Below are 18,545 nucleotides of genomic sequence, written 5' to 3'. Positions count from 1 at the left end.
CTCCAGCCAGGACAGTTAGTGAGATTTTGCAAGCCCAGGCAAGTCGTGGGGGTTACAGATAGTGCGACATGAACCCAAGATCCCGGTTGAGGCCGTCCTCATGTGTGCGGAACTTGGCTATCAGTCTCTGCTCAGTGATTCTGCGTTGTCGTGTGTTGTGAAGGCCGCCTTGGAGAACGCTTACCCGAAGATCAGAGGCCGAATGCCCATGACCGCTGAAGTGTTCCCCAACAGGAAGAGAACACTCTTGCCTGGTGATTGTCGAGCGGTGTTCATTCATCCGTTGTCGCAGCGTCTGCATGGTCTCACCAATGTACCATGCCTCGGGACATCCCTTCCTGCAGCGTATCAGGTAGACAACGTTGGCCAAGTTGCAAGTGTATGTACCGTGTACCTGGTGGATGGTGTTCTCACGTGAGAACAGGATATGGCACTCGACTCATCGATTGACAGCGAAAAACTGCACCGACCTCCTCAGAAGACAAACACGGGACATAGCGGGCAGAATACTCTTCATCGTCCAGTACTTCCCCGGAGCAGAGAAGCTACGACATCTCCTCCGGAGCCTTCAACGTGTCATTGATAAAGCCGAACATCTCGCCAAGGCCATCCCCACGCCCCCACTTCTTGCCTTCAAACAACCGCACAACCTCAAACAGACCATTGTCCGTCACAAACTATCCAGTCTTCAGGAGAACAGTGACCACGACACCACACAACCCTGCCACAGCAACCTCTGCAAGACGTGCCGGATCATCGACATGGATGCCATCATCTCACATGAGAACACCATCCACCAGGTACACGGTACATACTCTTGCAACTCGGCCAACGTTGTCTACCTGATACGCTGCAGGAAAGGATGTCCCGAGGCATGGTACATTGGGGAGACCATGCAGACACTATGACAACGGATGAATGAACACCGCTCGACAATCACCAGGCAAGAGTGTTCTCTTCCTGTTGGGGAACACTTCAGCGGTCACGGGCATTTGGTCTCTGATCTTCGGGTAAGCGTTCTCCAAGGCGGCCTTCATGACACACGACAACGCAGAGTTGCTGAGCAGAGACTGATAGCCAAGTTCCGCACACATGAGGACGGCCTCAACCGGGATCTTGGCTTCATGTCGCACTATCTGTAACCCCCACGACTTGCCTGGGCTTGCAAAATCTCACTAACTGTCCTGGCTGGAGACAATACACACCTCTTTAACCTGTGCTTAACCCTCTCTCCACTCACATTGTCTGTACCTTTAAGACTTGATTACCTGTAAAGACTCGCATTCCAACCATTATTTTGTAAATTGAGTTTGTGTCTTTATGTTCCCTGTTTGTGGACTGAAATCCCACTCACCTGATGAAGGAACAGCGCTCCGAAAGCTAGTGGCTTGTGCTTTAACCTGGTGTTGTGAGACTTCTTACTGTGTTTACCCCAGTCCAACGCCGGCATCTCCACATCATGGTGAATTGTAACCAGCAGTTGCTGCAGGGGTCAGTCCCTCAGACCTCAACTATTTACAATCTATATAAATGATCTTCAAGCAGAGACAGAGTGTAACATAACAAAATTTGTGGATGATCCTAAAATAGGTGGGAAGGCAGGCAGTGAAGAGGAGACAAAGATTTTACAGATGTATATAGATAGGCTAGGAGAATGGGCCAAAATTTGGCAGATAGAGTTTGATGTGGATAAGTGTGAGGTTATCCATTTTGGCCAAAGAAATCGAACGGCAAATTATTACCTAAATGGAAATGCGTCCGGAAAGAGGGATCTCGCTGCCCGCCCTCGCTCTGTCCAGTCACTGCCCACCCCGTGCCCTCGCTGTGTCCACTCACTGCCCACCCTGTGCCCTCACTGTGTCCACTCACTGCCCACCCCGTGCCCTCGCTGTGTCCACTCACTGCCCACCCCGTGCCCTCGCTGTGTCCACTCACTGCCCACCCCATGCCCTCGCTGTGTCCACTCACTGCCCACCCTGTGCCCTCGCTGTGTCCACTCACTGCCCACGCCAGATCTTCATTCAGTGAGGGGGTCACCATCAGTTTGATTACTGACGGGGGATAGTGAACTGAAGAGGATTGTAGCTGTTAGCCCGGAGCAGACACACTGTTCACATTAACAGCCTGGTGGACAGTCAGTGGCAGATTCACATTTGAAATGTCGGGTGTAGAATTTCCCATTATTTGAATCCAGAGAGACATAATTGGAGTGGAGCCAACAGCCAGGCTAAAAGCAGCAGGAATCTCAGGTGTGTTACACATAACCAGACTTTCCACACCTGCCTACCTGTCCCTGCCCCCATCATGGTTCATTCTAATGGCCACATCCTGAGGTGTAAAAAGACCCCAGAACTACAGGTAAATGAAGTTGTTTCGGGTGTTTTATTGGGATTTCTTACTTACCTTTATCGAGGCGAGATTTAAATTTCTGTTTCAGGACTGAGTACCTATGGTACTGACATGTAGCAGATGTACAGGAGTGGGGCTGAAATTTTACTTTTCGTACTGAAAGCTGACAGACGCAGAGGTTGAGTCCTGTGACTTCCTCGGTTGTCATGGTGTGGAGATGCCGGCATTGGACTGGGGTAAACACAGTAAGAGTTTTAATTAAAACTCTTACTTCCTCGGTTCAGCAGGCGGTACAGTCCGAGTACAAAAAGCAGCAAAATCTACCGGAAATCAGAAGTGAAAATGCTCAGTTCACTGAGCAGATCAGGGTGAAAAACCGTGGCGATAATGGCCTCAATATAACCCCCTCCCCCATGCACCCCCATGATGGGTGGGAGACAGATAATAGCCTCAATATAATACCCTCCTCCCTGTGATTGGTGGGAGAGAGTCAGGGAAGGGGAGTTTAAAAAATAAAATATGCAGAAGGCAACTGGCTGCACACTCGCCCCCGCCCCCCGTTGCCAAATAATGAAGAATGCCAGATTGTGCCACGGTCGTGAGGCAAGTGTTTCTTTACCGATTTAAATTGGACTCCTTCAGTGCAATTGAAGGGCTGATTTGTGACACAGGTTTTCCCAGGAGTAGGATAAATCAGCTGGTTAGGGTGCATTGGCCATGCTAAATTCTCCCTCAGTGCCCAAACAGGCGTGGGATTGTGGCGACTAGGGGATTTTCACAGTAACTTCATTGCAGTGTGAATGTAAGCCTACTTGTGACTAATAAATAAATAAACTTGTTACTTTAACTAACGGTGAAAGGGAGAGAAGCAGAAGTCCAAACTCGTCCCCTTCAAAGAAGCCGCCACCACCCTGTGAATATCGGAGGCAGTGTTTCAGCTTGGTGATCTCTGACCTGAACAGGTGGAATTTGCAGCTTAGCAGAGTTCCACAGGTTGATTGCAGCTGTTCCGATTGTGTACAGTTTAAACAGTGGGTTAAAAGATTACTGCTGCCCTCAGGTTAGCCAGTGAAGTTGCACTTGCACACTGCAATCCACTCTTTATTCTTTATCAGAAATTCCTCTGTTATTTAATTATTTGAAGTGCTGACTGAACCATGAAACGTTGGCCGTTTCAAAAGCCATTTACACTTCATCCTCTTGTTCTCTGACAGTTTGCCAAGATGCTTAATTACGCTGGGCGGAAATCAGTCTGTAACTCGCTGTTCATCGTATTCGCTGTGGTATTTATAATCACCAGGCTCGTCATCTTTCCATTCTGGTCAGTATCACCAAAAGCTCTTCCTTCTTTGCTTCATCAGTAAGGGGTTGGTTTAGAGTTATTGGATAGCATTGTCCTCCTGATCCCTGCTCAATAAAGGCAGCGCGACAGAAATTCACTTGAAATGAATCAAATCAGCTTTACGTTATAAAGACAGAGACATTTTAATATGTAACATACAGAATATTGTCAGGACAGGGATGAGGGATTTCAGTGATGTGGAGAGACGGCAAAAGCTGGGATTGTTCTCCTTCGAACAAAGAAGATTTAGTGGAAGTGTTTAAAATCATGACTGGATTTGACAACGAGAATCAAGGGAAACTGTTCCCAGTGAGGAGAGTCATTAATCATGAAGACCCAAGATTTAAGGAGATGAGGAGAAATTTCTTCTCCCGGAGGGGAGTGAATCTGTGGAATTCTTTACCGCAGAGTAGGGGCTGGGTCATTAAGTATGTTCAAGGCTGAGATAGACAGATTTTTAATCAGTAAGAGAATTGAGGGTGATGGGGATAAAGCAGGAAAGTGGATTATCCCATCAGTCATGAACTCATTGAATGGCAGAGCAGACCCAATGGGCTGAATAGCCTACTTCTGCTGCTATGTCTTATGGTCTTCACCATAAGAAGAATTAAAATGGTTTTTATAATTTACCCACTGGATGTTTCTGGCCCAAGCTGGCCTTTGCAATGGTGAAGCCACCAGTGGAACCCCCCTATTCAGGTGTCTGACTGAGATTTGATGATAAGACCATAAGACATAGGAGCAGAATTAGGCCACTCGGCCCATCGAGTCTGCTCTGTCATTCAATCATGGCTGATATTTTTCTCATCCCCATTCTCCTGCCTTTTCCCCATAACCCCTGATCTCCTTATTCATCAATAACCTATCTATCTCTGTCTTAAAGACACTCAATGACCCGGCCTCCACAGCCTTCTGCGGCAAAGTGTTCCACAGATTCACCACTCTCTAGCTGAAGAAATTCCTCCTCATCTCTGTTTTAAATGATCATCCCTTTAGCCTGAAGTTGTGCCCTCTGGTTCTAGTTTTTCCTACTAGTGGAAACATCCTCTCCACGTCCACTCTATCCAGGCCTCGCAGTATCCTGTAAGTTTCAATAAGATCCCCCCCCCCTCATCCTTCTAAACTCCGTGTACAGACCCAGAGTCCTCAACCGTTCCTCATATGACAAGCTCTTCATTCCAGGGATCATTCTTGTGAACCTCCTCTGGACCTTTTCCAAGGCCAGTACATCCTTCCTTAGATATGGGGCCCAAAACTGCTCACAATACTCCAAATGGGGTCTGACCAGAGCCTTATACAGCCTCAGAAGTACATCCCTGCTCTTGTATTCTAGCCCTCTTGACATGAATGCTAACATTGCATTTGCTTTCCTAGCTGCCGACTGAACCTGCACGTTAACCTTAAGAGAATCTTGAACAATGACTCCCAAGTCCCTTTGTGCTTCTGATTTCCTAAGCATTTCCCCATTTAGAAAAAAGTCTATGCCTCCATTCCTCCTTCCAAAGTGCATAACCTCACACTTTTCCACATTGTATTCCATCTGCCACTTCTTTGCCCACTCTCCTAACCTGTCCAAGTCCTTCTGCAGCCCCCCTGCTTCCTCAATACTACCTGTCCCTCTACATATCTTTGTATCATCTGCAAACTTAGCAACAGTGCCTTCAGTTCCTTCCTTCAAATTGTTAATGTATATTGTGAAAAGTTGTGGTCCCAGCACTGACCCCTGAGGCACACCACTAGTCACCGGCTGCCATCCTGAAAAAGACCCCTTTATCCCAACTGTCTGCCAATCACTCAGCCAACCCTCTATCCATGCCAGGATCTTACCCTTAACACCATGGGTTCTTAACTTATTTAATAGTCTCCTATGTGGCACCTTGTCAAAGGCCTTCTGGAAATCTAAATAAATCATGTCCACTGGTTCTCCTTTATCTAACTTCCTTGTTACCTCCTCAAAGAACTCGTAACAGATTTAACATAAGAACATAGGAACTAGGAGCAGGAGTAGGCCATCTGACCCCTTGAACCCGCTCCGCCATTCAATAAGATCATGGCTGATCTTTTCGTGGACTCAGCTCCACTTACCCGCCTGCTCACCATAACCCTTAATTCCTTCACTGATTTGTCAGACATGACCTCCCCTTGACAAAGCCGTGCTGACTCAGTCCTATTTTATCATGCACTTCCAAGTACCCCGCGACCTCATCTTTAATAATGGACTCTAAAATCTTGCCAATGACCGAAGTCAGGCTAACCGGCTTATAATTTCCCATCTGCTGCCTCCCTCCCTTCTTAACCAGCGGTGTTACATTCGCTACTTTCCAGTCCTCTGGGACCCTCCCTGCCTCCAGTGATTCCTGAAAGATCACCACCAATGCCTCCACAATTTCCTCAGCTATCTCTTTTAGAACCCTGGGGTGTAGTCCATCTGGTCCAGGTGATTTATCCACCTTCAGATCTTTCAGTTTCCCCAGAATCTTCTCCTTAGTGATGGCCACTACACTCACCTGTGCCCCCTGATTCTCCTGGAGCTCTGGCATCCCACTGGTGTCTTCCACCATGAAGACTGATGCAAAGTAACTATTCAGTTCCTCTGCCATTGCTTTGTTCCTTATTATTACTTCGCCAGCCTCATTCTCCGGTTATCCAATGACTATTTTTGCCTCTCTCTTGCCTTTTATATATTGAAAAAAACTCTTCCTATCTTCTTTTATATTACTAGCTAGCTTACACTCATATCTCATCTTCTCCCTCCTCATTGCTTTTTTAGTTGTCCTCTTCTCGCTTTTAAAGGCTCCCCAATCCTCTGGCTTCCCACTAATCCTCGCCACTTTGTATGCTTTTTCTTTTGCTTTTATGATGTCCTTGACTTCCCTCGTCAGCCATGGATGCCTCGTCCTCCCCTTAGCATGTTTCCTCCTCCTTAGGATGAATTTCTGCTGTGCCTCCCGAATAACCCCCAAAAACTCCTGTCATTGCTGTTCCACTGTCTTCCCTGCTAGGCTCCCTTTCCAATGATATCGGATTTGATCTGTGTATTTAAAACAGACCCAGTTTGAGCAGTTTAATCTGGTGAAAAGGCAGAAAGGGAGCAGGATCAGACTGCCTTGACTTAATATCCACCTCCTCATACTCAGTGACAGCCAAATCAGGGCAGGTGTACCTGAAGACAGACAGTGGAATCAGAGGAGAGCAGGGTGAACACGGGTCGAGTCCGAGTAGGTGGAGGCTTTGTTGATCTTTCAGGCAGGGCCTCATTTCAGTAATTTGCTGCAGATTCCACAGCCCAGGATAATCATCATTTCACTGCTGTTTATGAATATCCCTCTTATCGAGGGTAATTTTTCCAACATGTTTTAACATAAATGGGGCTAATGCTATTTGGAACATCCCAGTAGTGATGCCCATCAGTTCAGTGTCGAGCAGTGATTATAACTCTTTGTTTCAATGGTCTCTGAGTATATCTGGAGACTAGGAACATTTAACGTTGTAACCTATTTTCTTGTTGGCAGGATCATCCATTGTACCTGGGTCTATCCAGTACATCACTACCCTCCATTCTTTGGATATTATTTCTTCAACGCCATGCTGGTTATCCTTCAGATGCTCCACATTTTCTGGGCGTACCTCATCCTCCAAATGGTCGCAAAGTTCTTCTCCAGCAAAGTAAGTTGTTTCCTGTCAGTGTGGAACTGTTCAATGTGACAGGTCCTCGAATCACCTCGACACCACCTACACTGCCCACTCTGCACTAGGCAATTCTGCTTATCCTGAGCAGAAATTGGGTATAATTGAATGGTTTAAACAATTTTCTCCTGAATTACTTCTGTTTGTCGATTACCTGCTCAATTCCATCATGAGTTCACTCAGTAGGAATCTGTCAGTTTGGTATTTGAGCTGGCACCAGTTCGGAGATTCAGGTGCCCTTTTACTGGCTACAAGCAGGAGGAGAATTAACTGGTGTCCAGTGAAGTTTCAATGGGCTTTTTAAAATAATTAATACATTTTTTAAAATGTAGTAAATGTATTGTGCACATTGTGTAAAACTAACAGCAAATTAAAGTATTGTGTACTTGGGGTTAGTTAAGGGAAAAATATTGACCAGAACAGCTTGCAATGATGCTATGCAATCTTACATCTCAATCAGAAAAGACAAGGTTCTAGATTGAAACCTCACCTAAAAGGGCAGCACCTTTGACAGTGCAGCACTCCCTCAGTATTGCACAAAGGTGTCAGTCCATGTTCAAATGCCTGCAGTGAAACTTTGAACCCATAACCTCAAGCTCCGAGAGGGGATTGCTACCACTGACACAAGGTCACTTAATAGTTACTCGGGCCACCAGCAACAGCCAAAGAGAGGCACTCTGACTGGTGTGCAAAAACAGAGCAGTTTATTCACCTTCTTCCACTCTGTCTGCGTGATAATCGTGAAAACCTCCAATCTCACCCACAGCTGGGATCCTACAGTGCCGCTGCAGTGAATGGAATTTTGGCTGAGTGCCAATGGGGGGAACTCTCTGCCCATTCACTCTGGTGGCATTCTCTGATCCCACTGGCAGCGCACCCTCTCCCATGGGTCTCCTGGCGGTGTGGGGTTATATCAATGGAGAATCCTGCCGCCAGTGAACAGCGCGCCACCGCCCGTCTCCCAGAAACATTCAGCTGGGAGGCCAGAGAATTCCCTCCTGTGAGTTTTATCATAGAATTAGTGCTTCCCTCTCGTGTTGGTGCTTTGTACCAACAATTCAACACTTTATTTCTCCATTTGAAAGTCCTGCAGATGAAATGAATACAATTAAACGGCTGTTACTCAATGAATTTTGTCAGCCACCAAATAGAGAAGGAGATAGAAGAAGTTTCAGGGAAATTACTGAAAGGGGCAGGTTATTTTATTTTTTGATGGAAAGTGGGCATCGCTGCTAGGTCAGCATTTGTTGCCTGTCCCTAATTGCCGTTGAGAAGGTGGTGGTGAGCTGACGTCTTAACCCACCGCAGTCCATCTGGTGCAGGTAAACAGAGTTCCAGGCTTGTGATCCAGTGATGGTGAAGGCATTATAGAAAAGTGATAATGGGAGACATTAACTACCCCAGTGAGAGTCGAATGGAACAAGCGACAGTGGGAGAGCGTTCCAGTAATAGAGATCATAGTATCATAAGGTTTAGATAAGTTATAATGAAGGACAAAAAGAAACCTCGAATAAAAATGCTTAACCAAAGGCGGGCTCATTGCAGTGAATTGAGGAGGGATTTGATCTGAGTAAATTGGAGTCAGCAACCAGAAGTGAAATAGAGAATAGGCAGCCTTGAGTGGATGATACAGGTTCTAGTTAAATTCCCACATGGGGGACAAGGAGGACATCCATAGTCAGAGTTCCCTGGATGTCAGAGGCAGTAGAGCATCGGACATGACGAGGCAGAAAGAGACTCGATGTGACTTGTATAGCGGAGCAGTGGAAAAATGAAAGAAAGCAAGTAAAGTGTGAATACAAGAATAGATTGGTGCTCAACAGAAAAGGGAATTCAAAAGCCTTCGAAAGGCGTATTAGTAGTGAAAGCTGTAAGAGGAACGGTGGCACTGATTGGGGAATAAAATGCTGGTTTACTGCTGGAGGCCAATGGCACGGCTAAGGTAGGAAATGATAATTTGGCACTGCTGTTCAATGGGAAAGAGGAATTGGAGAAAGTAATGCTCAGCGAGGGAAATACCAGGATACTGGATCAAAATGAGAAAGAGAAGGACCTAGAAAGGCTGACAACACTTATAGTGGCAGCTGAATATTCCGGGGTATAAGTGTTTTAGGCGAGACAGAGGAGGGGCTAAAAAAGGTGGGGGAGTAGCGATATTAGTTAAGGAGCATATTACCGCGGTGCAGAGGGTAGACAACTTAGAGGGGTCATGTACTGAGTCGCTGTGGGTGGAACTCAGAAACAGGAAGGGTGCAGTCACTCTGCTGGGGGTGTACTACAGACCACCCAACAGCCCACGGGAAGTGGAGGAGAGGATATGTCAGGAGATTCTGGATAGGTGCAGAAAACATAGGGTTGTTGTAGTGGGGGACTTTAATTTCCCTGGCACAGACTGGAAAGTGCTTAGAGCTGGGGGACCGGACGGGGAGGAATTTGTAAAATGCATACTGGAAGGTTCTTTGGAACAGTATGTAGATAGCCCGACTAGAGAGGGGGCTATACTGGACCTAGTTCTGGGAAATGAGCCCGGTCAGGTCGTCAAAGTTTCGGTAGGGGAACATGTGGCAAATAGTGACCACAACTCTGTTAACTTTAGGATAGTAATGGACAAGGATGAGTGCTGTCCTACGGGCAGGGTGCTAAATTGGGGGAAGGCTGACTATAGCCGGATTAGGCAGGAATTGGTGGATGTTGATTGGGAGAGGATGTTCGAGGGTAAGTCCGTGTCTGGCATGTGGGAGTCTTTTAAGGAACTATTGATAAGGCTGCAGGATAGGCATGTGCCTGTAAAAAGGAAAGATAGGAAAGGTAGGATTCGAGAGCCGTGGATAACCAGGGAAATTGAGGATCTGATTAAAATGAAAAGGGAGGCGTACGTTAAGTCCAGGCAACTGAAAACAGATGGAGCTCTGGAGGAATACAGAGAGAGTAGGAAAGATCTCAAACGGGGAGTTAGAAGGGCAAAAAGAGGTCACGAGATGTTCTTGGCAGGCAGGATTAAGGAGAATCCTAAGGCATTCTATTCATACGTTAGGAACAAAAGAGTTGTCAGGGAGAAAATCGGACCTCTCAGGGACAAAGGAGGGGAATTATGCTTAGAACCCAAGGGAATAGGGGAGATCCTAAATGAATACTTTGCATCGGTATTCACGAAGGAGAGGGGCGTGTTAACCGGGAGTGTCTCGGAGGGAGGTGTTGACCCGTTAGAGAAAATCTCCATTACAAGAGAGGAAGTGTTAGGTCTTTTAGGGAACATTAAAACTGACAAAGCCCCAGGGCCTGATGGCATCTATCCTCGACTGCTCAGGGAGACGAGAGGTGAAATTGCTGGGCCTCTGACGGAAATCTTTGTCGCTTCTTTGGACACGGGTGAGGTCCCTGAGGATTGGAGGATAGCGAATGTGGTCCCGTTGTTTAAGAAGGGTAGCAGGGATAACCCAGGAAATTATAGGCCGGTGAGCTTGACGTCTGTGGTAGGGAAGTTGTTGGAGAGGATTCTTAGAGACAGGATGTATGTGCATTTAGAACGGAACAATCTCATTAGTGACAGACAGCATGGTTTTGTAAGAGGGAGGTCGTGCCTTACAAATTTGGTGGAGTTTTTTGAGGAAGTGACAAAAACGGTTGATGAAGGAAGGGCCGTGGATGTCGTCTATATGGATTTCAGTAAGGCATTTGACAAAGTCCCACATGGCAGGTTGGTTAAGAAGGTTAAGGCTCATGGGATACAAGGAGAAGTGGCTAGATGGGTGGAGAACTGGCTTGGCCATAGGAGACAGAGGGTAGTGGTTGAAGGGTCTTTTTCCGGCTGGAGGTCTGTGACCAGTGGTGTTCCGCAGGGCTCTGTACTGGGACCTCTGCTGTTTGTGATATATATAAATGATTTGGAAGAAGGTGTAACTGGTGTAATCAGCAAGTTTGCGGACGACACGAAGATGGCTGGAATTGCGGATAGCGAAGAGCATTGTCGGGCAATACAGCAGGATATAGATAGGCTGGAAAATTGGGCGGAGAGGTGGCAGATGGAATTTAATCCGGATAAACGTGAAGTGATGCATTTTGGAAGAAATAATGTAGGGAGGAGTTATACAATAAATGGCAGAGTCATCAGGAGTATAGAAACACAGAGGGACCTAGGTGTGCAAGTCCACAAATCCTTGAAGGTGGCAACACAGGTGGAGAAGGTGGTGAAGAAGGCATATGGTATGCTTGCCTTCATAGGACGGGGTATAGAGTATAAAAGCTGGAGTCTGATGATGCAGCTGTATAGAACGCTGGTCAGGCCACATTTGGAGTACTGCGTCCAGTTCTGGTCGCCGCACTACCGGAAGGACGTGGAGGCATTGGAGAGAGTGCAGAGAAGGTTTACCAGGATGTTGCCTGGTATGGAGGGTCTTAGCTATGAGGAGAGATTGGGTAGACTGGGGTTGTTCTCCTTGGAAAGACGGAGAATGAGGGGAGATCTGATAGAGGTATACAAGATTATGAAGGGTATAGATAGGGTGAACAGTGGGAAGCTTTTTCCCAGGTCGGAGGTGACGATCACGAGGGGTCACGGGCTCAAGCTGAGAGGGGCGAAGTATAACTCAGACATCAGAGGGACGTTTTTTACACAGAGGGTGGTGGGGGCCTGGAATGCGCTGCCAAGTAGGGTGGTGGAGGCAGGCACGCTGACATCGTTTAAGACTTACCTGGATAGTCACATGAGCAGCCTGGGAATGGAGGGATACAAACGATTGGTCTAGTTGGACCAAGGAGCGGCACAGGCTTGGAGGGCCGAAGGGCCTGTTTCCTGTGCTGTACTGTTCTTTGTTCTTTGGATTAGCCACCTGCTCTGGATCAGATCAATCCTCAGTTATGGAGTTTTTAAAGTTTATTTATTAGTGTCATGAGTAGGCTTACATTAACACTGCAATGAAGTTACTGTGAAAATCCCTAGTCGCCACACTCAGGCGCCTGTTCAGGTACACTGAGGGAGAATTTAGCATGGCCAATGCACCTAACCAGCAATTCTTCCGGACTGTGGGAGGAAACCGGAGCACCCGGAGGAAACCCTCGCAGACACAGGGAGAACGTGCAGACTCCGCACAGACAGTGACCCAAACCAGGAATTGAACCCAGGGCCCTGGCGCTGTGAGGTTGCAGTGCTAACCACTGTGCCACCATGCCGCCCATAGGGAAATAAGGGTGGAGATTGCAGAAAAGCTGACCACAACTTTTCAATCCTCCCAAGATAGAGGAGAATTACACCCTTGTTCAAAAAATGGGGAGAGGGATAAAGGCGGCATTTACAGGCCCGTCAATTTAACTGCAGTGATGAGGTGTGGGGGAGGGTTGGCTTTTAGAAACAGCAATCTGTGAGAAAACTAACAGTCACTTGGAAAAACGGAGGCGTGGATTTGTTGATGGGAAATAACATTTGAATAACCTGACGATGATGTGTTTGAAATTTCAAAAGGAGTTTGATAACAGGTTAAGAGAGTTGTGGTGAATGTTTGGTTGTTTTATGGACTGGAGGAAGATTTCCACAGAGTGGAACAGCCTGCACCAGATTTTCGAGCCACTCCCGGTCTCTTCAATCGGCATACAAGAGACTTGACCTGACCTTGAATGTTACCAAAATAAAACTCACCATATCAACCCACACACAGTCAGCCAAATATTCTCCCTTCCATATTTGTTCAGGAGAGACTGGAATTTGTTGAGAGCTTTCCATATCCTGACAGCTACCTCTCTCAAAAGGCCACCATTGACGAGGAGATCCAACATGGAATCAGTTGCACTGACTCAGCCTTCTACAAACTATGATAGTGAATGTTTGACAACAAAGACCTCCGCAAGTCCACAATTGTCTTTTTATACAGAGCAGTTGTTGCCACTCTCCTGTGTTGCAGTGAGATCTGGACTGTGCCTCAGTGACACATAGCGCTAGAGAAATTCCATCAGCAATGCCATTGCATCCTCCGGGCTCAGTGGGAGGATCATCGAACTAACGGCAGTGAACTTTGTGAACTTCACCAGCCTTCAGGTCAAACTCTGCAAAATCAACGATAGTGGACAGGATAGGAGAGGACAAGACACTCAGAAACTCTCCTTGAAGTGTGGCAGTGTTGACGCTAATGACTGGGAGGAGCTTGCTACCAATCATTCAAAATAGTGACAACTTGTCCATCTACCTGGTCACATGATCAGGCAGAGTGGCTGGAATGAAGCAAATCCTGAACTCCACTACCTCATGGGATGTTCTGCCCCATGTGTCCAAAGATCTTCATCGAGAATCGATCTGTTCAGCCACATGAGGACCCATGATCCTGGGTAGACAACATCCTCAAATTGAGGGATAGCTGATAACGATACTGACAACAATAGAGTTTCCCAGATTTCAGCACTAGGGTTGCTGTTAATTTTGATTCACAATGTACACCAGCCTTGAAGGTTCTAGCCAGACCCCAAGACTGAATTTTAAATGGGCCACCTTTATAATTTCAGGTTGTAAGCTTGTACAGAGCGGAAAGATCAATGAAACATCACAGACAGACTGCTGTTACCATTAAATCTAGAAACCTGAGAGGATTTTGATTATGTCTCTGTGCCCAACACCAAACAACCCCAACTATTCCATTTGGCTGGTGTTTTATTTCCTGCTCTTCTCTTTGCGGGGATACTGATTCTGGCGGGGGTACAGTCCCCTGGACACTGGGCAATCTCTGTTTCTAATCTTTAACAAAAATATGATACTGCAGATGCTGGAAATCTGAAACCTAAACAGAAAATACCGGAAATCCACCATAGGTCAGGCAGCATCTGTGGGGAGAGAAACAGGAAACATTTCAGATCACTGACCTTTCATCAGAATGGAACATATTGGGGATCAACAGTATTTCATTTATATAGTGTCTTCCAGTTCTACGGCCAACAACATAACAGGTGACAGATATAACTCCGTAACCAGAGTTACTCCGTAACTGGTGCATTGGCAAAATGAGAATTTTAATTTTTGCACCGAGTTGTTGTGATCTGGAATGTTCCTCTTGAGAGAATGGTGAAAATAGATTCAACAGTAATTTTCAAAAGAGAACTGGATAAATATTTGATCCAATGGGAGCTGTTTTTCCCGTTCTTGCACCAGTAACGCAGGCACTGAAAGAAGCTCTGATGAGTCCGGAATGGTATCCTGAGCCTACAATGCCTGAACCCATTGTCAAAGCAAGTCAGCATCTTGATAAAGGCGTTAGGTGCACACCTGAGGGTGATTAAGTCTCTAAGCACCAATTAAATTAATTGGTGAGGAGTGAGAGTGCTATTTAAAACCATAATCAGCATCTACTATTCACTTGATGCAGAGGTTTGACTGACCACACTAAGTATCAAGACACATGGGGAGATTTTCTGGGACATAACTGGGTTTTAGTGGCTCTCCCTCTTATACCTTAGACAAACTATCCTGTATGCTTCTTCGTCAGGGCTTCGTCGAGTCATCCAGACTGGAAACATTGGCTCTATTCTCTCTCCACAGATGCTGTCAGAGCTGCTGAGATTTTACAGCATTTTCTGTTTTTGTTTCAGATTCCAGCTTCTGTAGCAATTTTGCTTTTATCCTGTATGTTTTCTTAGTCACGATGTTTCCCACCCCTTCTACCGTCAGGGATCTGTGATCACGTATTTCAAGATCCTTCTGTTCCTTTACATTTTTCAATCTCTTACCATTCACCACGTATTCCCTTGCCCTGTTCCCAAATCGATTACACAAATTGAATTCCATTTACAGTTTTCTGCCCACCTGACCAATCTACAGTCTTCAATAAGACCGCACTCAGAATATTTTATCCAGTATTTTTTTTCACTTTACTTGAGGGACTTGCGTTGGAAGCAGTACAGAGATGTTTCACGAAGCTGATTCCTGTGATGAAGGGTTTCCTCTGAGGAGAGGTTGGGCCTGTATTCAATGGAGATTAAAAAGAATCTTGAAACGTTTCAGATTCTGAGGGGTTTGAGTGTGGATGCTCAGAGGATGTTTCTTCTCATGGCGGGGGGAGGTCTCGAATTAGGGGTCAAAGTTTCAAAATAAGCGCTTTCCCATTTAAGATGGAGATGAGAGGAAATTTCTTCTCTGATGGTTGCCGATGTTTGGAAGTTTCTCCCCCAGGTGGCAGTGGAGGCAGAGTCACTGAATATATTCAAGACTGAGTTTGACAGAGACTTCAATCGACAAAGGAGGGTTACCAGGAGCAGATCAGGAAAGTGGAGCTGAAGCCACAATAAGATCAGCCAGAATGTTATTGAATGGCAGAGCAGGCTCGAGGGGCTGAATGGCCTGCTCCTGCTCCCATTCCTTATGGTTTCGTGTAGCTCTCCATCAACTGTGTGACCAGTTTTGATATTGTCTGCAAACTTCTTAAGCACACCACCTCCATAGAATCATTGATTGCTCTCAAAGAGCTGTCATAGACACAATGGGCCAAATGGCCTCTTTCTGTGTTTTAACCTTCCTGTGATTGTATATACACGTTAACACCTCATACTGAGCCGTGTCTTCCAGTCACCAAATACCCGTCGGCTATTAACCCTTTGCTTCCTGTTACTGAGCTAAACGTATCCAACTTTCCAATTCCCATGAATCCCAAGAGCTGTTAATTTACATGTGGGGCTTTGTGAAAAACTTTGCTAAAAACCCTGTAGACTCCATTGGGAGTGGGAGGCGGGGGGAGGGGTGGTTAAGGAGGGAATTAATTGGGGTGAAGGGGGATTGGAGGGCTGATGTGGCAGTTTTCCACAGAGGAAATCAGTGAGGGTAGTTAGGATTAGGGTAGGGAGAAGGAGATATGGAAATAATCAGATGGCCAGAGAATATCCAGGCCGCAAGAGCAGACTGCAGATGAGGAAGGCAATTCAGTCAGTTTCAGTTCATCTGTGCAGGAACTCTCAGGTCCCCTCAATGCAACATTCAGTTATTTCTGAGCTGGATTTGAGGAGATACAGGCTGGATGCCTGTGACTAGTGGTGTTCTGCAGGGCTCTGTATTGAGACCTCTGCTGTTTGTGATTTATATAAACGATCTGGAAGAAGGTGTAACTGGGGTGATCAGTAAGTTTGCGGACGACACGAAAATGGCTGGACTTGCAGATAGTGAGGAACATTGTCAGAGGCTACAGAAGGATACAGATAGGCTGGAAATTTGGGCAAAGAAATGGCAGATGGAGTTCAATCCAGATAAATGCAAAGTGATGCATTTTGGTAGAACTAACGTAGGGGGGAGCTATACGATAAATGGCAGAACCATAAAGGGTGTAGATACGCAGAGGGGCCTGGGTGTGCAAGTCTGCAGATCCTTGAAGGTGATGTCACAGGTGGAGAAGGTAGTGAATAAGGCATATGGCATGCTTACGTTTATAGGACGGGGCATAGAGTATAAAAGTTGGGGTCTGATGTTGCAGTTGTATAGAACGTTGGTTCGGCCGCATTTGGAATACTGTGCCCAGTTCTGGTCGCCACACTACCAGAGGGATGTGGAGGCTTTAGAGAGAGTGCAGAGGAGATTTACCAGGATGTTGCCTGGTATGGAAGGGCTTAGTTATGAGGAGAGATTGGGTAAACTGGGGTTATTCTTACTGGAAAGACGGAGGATGAGGGGTGACCTAATAGAGGTGTATAAAATTATGAAAGGCATAGATAGGGTGAACGGTGGGAAGCTTTTCCCCAGGTCGGTGGTGACGTTCATGAGGGGTCATAGGTTCAAGGTGAGGGGGGGGAGAGGTTTAACACGGATATCAGAAGGACGTATTTTACAGAGGGTGGTGGGGGCCTGGAATGCGCTGCCGGGCAAGGTGGTGGAGGCGGACACACTAGGAACATTTAAGACTTATCTAGATAGCCACATGAACGGAGTGGGAATGGAGGGATACAAAAGAATGGTCTAGTTTGGACCAGGGAGCGGCGCGGGCTTGGAGGGCCGAAGGGCCTGTTCCTGTGCTGTATTGTTCTTTGTTCCTTGTTCTTTGAGATGGGGAGGTTGTGAATACAGCTCGTGGTGGGAGTATATACAAAGTGACATTAGGAAAGTAGATGGTTGGAGGAGAAGGGTTTGGATTGGAAAGGATATGCAGTTACTCTAAGTCGACGAGGAGGGCTGAGATCTTCATTAGCAAATTGGTGCTGGGTATGGATGTTCCACCTGTCAAGCATTTTAAGCGAGAGATGGAAGAGGTTGAGCTACCCAAAGGAAGAGACGGTTCTGGAAGTGTGACCCATCTGGCCTGTGAAGTGAGCAGGCTGAGGCACGATCTCACCATATTTGTATAGAGTGGTTCATGTTTCATTGATTTATACAGGAATGCTTGTGTTCTTTTCAAAGCCATGTTAAGCTGTGAGCTTTTAAGATATAAGATAACATGCACAAAGAGTTCCCAGTGAAATAGACAGTATGTAATGAGCCGATAAGGTTATTAACATGATGCGATGATAGTCTGCAGTACAAATCCTCTCAGAGGGCTTTGTTGAGCTAAAGGATCATGTCGACTAGTTTGAGGGCATTTCTAGTGCAGTGTTCGGACATAATCTCACTAATGGGCAGTAAAAATAAACCTTTATTCAGTGTACCAGAACTGATGAGTTCCTGTGGCCCAGACCTTTGCTTGGGGTCAGGAAAACTCACCCCACACACATTTGCACCTTCCAAAATGCACACTCACCCCGGCTGTGACTGCCTGGGATCATTGTCGTTTCACAGAGGGTCACAGTGAAATGAGTGAGCATTGTGGATGCAGACATGGATCTATTAAAAGGCCCATCTCAGTTCTCCAACAACAGCAGCCCAAATCCCAACATTGTTTAAAAGCCCCCTAATCATAATCTCACTCCCCACCTACTCCCATTATCCCTCAGATCATCCATACCTCCTTGGAACCACTATACCACCCTGGGAAACGTCCAGGGCCCTCATATCCTGCATAACCACCCACTCAGTATCCACTATGTGCAGTCCTCCAGAGCCATGTAATAGCAATGGGAATTATTGTAAATAATTGGAAAAAAATCAAACCTCTAATCATCTAATTAAACTCTAAATTCAAACCCACTAGCACTGATAATGGAAAGAAAAAAGCCTACTCGAATGTCAAATAAATTGTAATCCTTTAATTGCCTTTTAAAATGTGTAAATTAAGGGGAT

At 46.2% G+C, this 18,545-nt stretch overlaps 1 protein-coding gene across 2 annotated transcripts in view; it reads left to right on the top strand.

The window, feature by feature from the left end:
* The window catches only part of cers3a (ceramide synthase 3a), a 106,602-nt gene that overhangs the window by 66,421 nt on the left and 21,636 nt on the right, over positions 1–18,545 (top strand). For both annotated transcript variants that reach the window (XM_078241592.1, XM_078241594.1), the window contains exons 9-10: positions 3,564–3,670; positions 7,204–7,357. In XM_078241592.1, the coding sequence (XP_078097718.1) occupies positions 3,564–3,670; positions 7,204–7,357 (261 nt within the window). The remainder of the gene's footprint in view (positions 1–3,563; positions 3,671–7,203; positions 7,358–18,545) is intronic.

This window comes from Mustelus asterias, chromosome 24, assembly GCF_964213995.1.
Source record: "Mustelus asterias chromosome 24, sMusAst1.hap1.1, whole genome shotgun sequence".
Lineage (NCBI taxonomy): Eukaryota > Metazoa > Chordata > Chondrichthyes > Carcharhiniformes > Triakidae > Mustelus > Mustelus asterias.
Note: the sequence above shows the minus strand (reverse complement) of the source record. Positions and strands in the feature narration are given on the sequence as shown.